The sequence below is a fragment of the Euphorbia lathyris genome, chromosome 5 (assembly GCF_963576675.1).
Source record: "Euphorbia lathyris chromosome 5, ddEupLath1.1, whole genome shotgun sequence".
Lineage (NCBI taxonomy): Eukaryota > Viridiplantae > Streptophyta > Magnoliopsida > Malpighiales > Euphorbiaceae > Euphorbia > Euphorbia lathyris.
The window spans coordinates 81,898,383-81,903,987 of NC_088914.1; the positions used below are offsets into that span (position 1 = coordinate 81,898,383).

The window sequence follows — 5,605 nt, forward strand, 5'->3', positions numbered from 1 at the left end:
ACAAATCAATTTTTAGACAACCTCAATATTGTGGTCTCCCATTTTGCGATTTTCGGCATTGGAATCGCTAAATCAATCTTTTCATTTCCCAAACTCGATAGAAATGTTAAATAATGACATGATCCATAACAAAATCAATGATTAAAGGCTCAATGTAAAAAAATAAATCATGGGCTTCATAAACGGGCAAAGTTCAGGGGCTTAATTATGTTTTTTTGCCTCTTTTTTTTTTTTTTTTTTTTTTTTGCTAAATTGAGCTCGTTCAAATTTTGTCTGTGTAAATATGCATGTTATCATCTGAGTGATCCAGAACCAATTCTTATCTATCATTGTAAGACTTCTCAAAATTAAACTAGATTTGAACTGTAAAACTAAGATTAAGTCGTTTTGGACAAACTTAGAAAAATTTATCGGTTGTCATATATTAAACAAGTTGGATTTTATAATTAAATACAAACTGAATGAGTTAATTAACATCCTCAAACCTTAATTTGTTAGAAACAGGAGAACGAAACCATCCATTATAAGAATAGTTCCTAATGATCGAGATGGTCAAAACCATCCATAGTAGAGGTAGTTCCGACAGTTAGGGGGACTTGGCGCCTTCAGACCTCCTCTGTCTCCGTCCCTAGTCAAGCCCTTAATTCTCACTTTGTAAGCTCTGTATCTAACATAAGGTTATTTTTTAACTCAAAAAAGTTTGGGCGTAGATGTTCGTCTCTCCATCCATTGAATAGATAGAAAGTACATAATTAATAATAATAATAATAATAATAATATAGTTATTTGAAAAATAAAATTTAAATAAACAAAAGTTTTATATATAAAAAAATTTATATTATACGATTTGAACTCGTTGCTTCTTATGTTAAAATATAATATTTTAGATTAATTCGATTATTTTAAAATATTTAAATAATAATAAATACTAATAAATATAAATCAAAATTAAAAGGTATCTATCGGATGCTAAAACCATCTCTACTCAAAGATGAAACTGGTGGTCGATGGGCTAAATTATAACATGGTTTTAGCAGATGTTGTGGGGATGGGGCTAATTGGCAATTTTATTACAGATTGGGGAGCTAATCGTTTGGTTTAGGAGGTTGGGTCCCTAATTAAATTGCAGCAGGGTATAGGTTAGGTTGGGTCCCCAATTAAAAAATGTAGCATTGACAAATTCAACTAGTTTCATGTAATTAATATTGGGTAAATTAAAAAAAGAAAAACTATTGTAGTTATACTTGTTGTTATGGTATGTCTATATGTTTTTTTTTTCTAAATAGAGAATGAGATATTCGTTTTATTAAAAACGATATTTTTTAGTTTGATACTGTAAAAATATCATTGACGATTTTAAAAAGAAGAATTTTAAAGTTAAAATTGTTTAGCACCATATTTACTATATAATCAAATTCTTTTATTTTCCAAAATCACTATTTTCAGAGTTTTATCTTTATAGACATCCGCTTTCTCTCTTCTCACCACAACATCTAATTTGACATCAAAACTAAAAAATTAAAGTTGCTTAGAATTATCAATTCTTGGAAAATTTTATTTTTGAGATCGTCAACAGTAATTTTAATAATGTCAACCCAAAAAATCATTGTTTTTCGTAAAACGAAAAACCTTAGTCATGTCTTATTCGTAAAAAAACCTTAGTCCACATTTAGAAAAGAAAAATCACAAACATGCTATTGATAAAAAAAAAATGTAATCACATAGAGTTTTTTTTTTTTTTTTTTTTTTTTGTAATTTACCCATTAATATAAGGTTACACTTATATATCAATTTATCACTAGTAAACAATGTATGCTTAATTTTATCCACAATTTTTTTTTTATAAAATATCATATATCATTTTCATTAGATTAAAAAGTATAAATACAACACGAAAATTAGGAGAATAAAACCTCGTACCATATAGGAAACAACTAGTACAAGATCGACAAATAGACGAAAAGAGACTACAAAAAGCAATAACAACCATAAAACGTACAAATAACACACCAAAGATATAAATCATATCATTCTCATGAGTCGAATCCCACTGAAAAACCGATGCAATTCATTCTTCATCATTTAGACTATTCCGGATATTCGTATGAGTCCCTTTTTTTGCAACCACACATATCTATAGATTTACGGACAAAATTAACTTTTTCCGCTCTTGTTGATACCGAAAAAAAGTATAAACGAAAGAAGTATGACTAAGAGATATAGATCCAATGGAAAAAGAACTCTGATAAGGTATATATAGATTTCAAACCAACAAAAAAAATATAAATATGAAGTTAAAAACTAAAACTAAAACATAAATGATTTTATTCTTTATCCTCTAAGAAAATCTGAATAGAATGCTGAAAATATAGGCGGATATAGAGTAGGGCCTGGAGGGACCTAGCTCCCCGGCCGCCGAATCCACCTCTATCATGGATGGTTTCGCCTCCGAGGCTGTTGGAACTACTACTATGGATGGAGTCAAGCTCTCTGTTTCCAACAAATTAAAATTCATAGTAATTTATTAACTCATTGAATTTGTATTTAATTACAAAATCAAATTTGATTTGATAATGCTATGTTAGATTTTTGAGAAATTTGTTCAAAACGATTAAATCTTAATTTTAATTTTGTGGTCTAAATCTAGCTTAATTTTGAAAGTATTTTATCCAGATTCTTATTACATGTACACTTGTTGAAAAACAAAATTAAAAAAGTTTTCTTATAAGTAATTGGTTCATAGAAAAATCCAGGGAGATATCAAATCCAACCATTTGTACCCTCTTTTTATGATTTGAAATCCAATGACATAAATGGAATTAATTAAAAATATCCAACTACTGTGCAATATTTCAAACAGTCAACCTTTATCGCCCAGGAAAAGAAAAAAATGATATTAGAAGAACCAAAAAAGAAATAAGCCATGTGCTGAGGTCTTAAAAGGAAAATATACCTCATTGCACGTTGAGACTGTATAAATATCTGATCAATCTCCAAGCAAACCAAGCTAATTTTTTAACGCAAAACTAAACCTTCTTCAGCCATGCAAAACGCAAGACCACATGCCGTTTTACTCGCCAGCGCCGGCATGGGACACCTCATCCCCGCCGTTGAGCTCGGAAAACGCCTCATCACCCACCACAACTTCACCGTAACTATCTTCGTCGTCTCCACTGATCCCTCCACCGCTAAGTCTCTTCTTGAATCACCGTATCCAAAACTCACCGTTTCGACACTTCCTTTTGTAGACATTTCGCCTCTGGTTCAACCTTCCGACGATATCGTCACAAAAATAATCGTCCTAATGCGAGAGTCAATGCCGAATCTCCGTTCTGCAATCTCCGTTATGAAGTTCCGGCCGACGGCTTTAATTGTCGACATTTTCGGAACTGAAGCTTTTCCGATCGCCGACGAGTTTAGCATGCTGAAATACGTTTTCGTTACTTCCGATGCACGTTTTCTTGCTCTGACTGTATATGCTCCGGCGGTGGAGAAAATGGTGGAAGAAGAACATGTTAAGCAGAAAAAACCGCTCCGATTACCCGGTTGTAAACCGGTTCGGTTCGAAGATACGATGGAGGTGTATCTGAAAATGGATGATCGTGTTTACGATGAGTATACACGATTAGCGCGGGAAATACCGACGGCTGATGGGATTTTGATGAACACGTGGGAAGATCTAGACCGTTTAACTATTGAATCTCTGAGAGATCCGAAAAAGCTAGGAGATGTGGTTCGGGTGCCGATCTACCCAATTGGACCGCTGGCTAGACCGGCTGAACCGGTAGTTGGGAAGGGGAAACATGTTATGGATTGGCTGGAGAGTCAACCCAGTGAGTCAGTGATTTATGTCTCGTTTGGAAGTGGCGGGACTCTGTCAACTCGGCAAACTATTGAACTTGCATGGGGTTTGGAACTCAGTAAACAGAGGTTTATTTGGGTGTTTCGACCACCACTGGACCATGATGCATCCGGGTCATTTTTCACTGTAAGTGATGAATCTGAGGCTTTAAAAAGATACTTGCCAAATGGGTTTTTGACCCGAATACAAGAAGTGGGACTCGTGGTCCCTACGTGGGCTCCACAAAGTGAGATCCTCGCTCATCCGTCGGTTGGTAAGAAATTTTATACTTTCTTCATCTTATTATATCTTTCGATTTTCTATTGAACTAGTATGTATTTTCCTTTTTTATTGATCGAGTTCATTACCGCAATTCACTGTAAAACTTATTTGCGAAACCTCAATATTTATCCTATCATAACTAATTATCCAAAAATTGTTCTAAATTTTTGTTAATAGGTGGATTTTTAACACATTGTGGATGGAACTCAACTCTTGAAAGCATTACTAATGGGGTGCCCATGATTACATGGCCATTGTATGCTGAGCAAAAAATGAATGCTACTCTGCTAGCAGAGGATCTGAAGGTAGCCGTCCGATCAGAGAAGCAGCCAACAGAGTCTGTGATCGGAAGAGAGGAGATAGCAATGATGGTAAGAAAGATTATGGAGGATGAAGAAGGAGAATCAATGAGGATAAAAGTGAAAGAATTGAAAAATAGTGGAGAAAACGCATTAAAGAAAGGTGGTTCTTCTTATAATTCACTGTCTCAAGTCGTCGAAGAATGTGAATATAGTTTGCGTTGCCTCACGGCAAAGGCTAGAGGTGCTTAAGATAGAATACATTTTTACCAACTTGTAAAATGTTTAATATGTATTTTTTAATGGCAACTTCATTTAAATGTTTTAAATCATTAATAGATATGGATGTAAATTGGATGGATGGGGATTAGATTCCCCATATCCCCTCCTCGACATATTAAGAATTTTATGATTCCATCCCACCCTTCCGAAAATCTTCGTCCTCCACATTTCCCCTCTCTCTCTCTCTCTTTATATATAAAACTTTTTTTTCAATCTCTTGGTATTTGACATAGTATAACGATAAAAATATTAGATTGAGTTTAGTGGCGAAAAGAAACAATAGAATTGATCTAATCTAATAACTCTAAAAAGAATCACAAAAAATATATAAAAAAATAAAAAATAAATGTTAAACGGAAATTAATTGACTTTTTATTTTTATTTTAATAATTCTTTTATTTTTATATTTCATTATTAACAAATTTAAAATTTAAAATATAAAAAATATACTAACCTCATGTAAATAAATTTACAATTTTAAAATATTTTTTTATATAGTATAAGTAATTCGTTATATAAAATTTCAGATTATTCATTAAGTAATTAAGTTTATTTAAATGAATATAATAAAACAATTACAACTATATTTTATGAAATTTAAAATATACTAGTATTATATTGCATTCGGGTACTTAGAATTAAACATCTAGTGAATTATTTGTGCACTTTGAACATTTTTAGCAGAGGATCGCAAAAACTTAACACATTATATTAAAATGTAATATTTTATTAATTTAATTATTCATATCATTTTTGACAATTTTTGTTAAAAATGTTTTAATAGTAAGTAATTTTAAAAGTTGTCATAATAGTCTTCATAAATCATTACTTTATATATAATTTATTTAATTATAAATATTATCAACTAATAGTAAAAGGAGTGAGACTCATAAAAAAATGC

The 5,605-nt window shown here is 31.8% G+C and overlaps 1 protein-coding gene across 1 annotated transcript; it reads left to right on the top strand.

The window, feature by feature from the left end:
• The first annotated feature begins 2,998 nt into the window (after nt 1-2,998).
• On the top strand, nt 2,999-4,856 carry LOC136231342 (anthocyanidin 3-O-glucosyltransferase 5-like). The gene is made up of 2 exons (XM_066020692.1): nt 2,999-4,115; nt 4,301-4,856. Exons 1-2 carry the CDS (start codon nt 3,044-3,046, stop codon nt 4,672-4,674), a joined length of 1,446 nt encoding a protein of 481 aa, XP_065876764.1. The 5' UTR covers nt 2,999-3,043; the 3' UTR covers nt 4,675-4,856.
• The last annotated feature ends 749 nt before the right edge of the window (nt 4,857-5,605 follow it).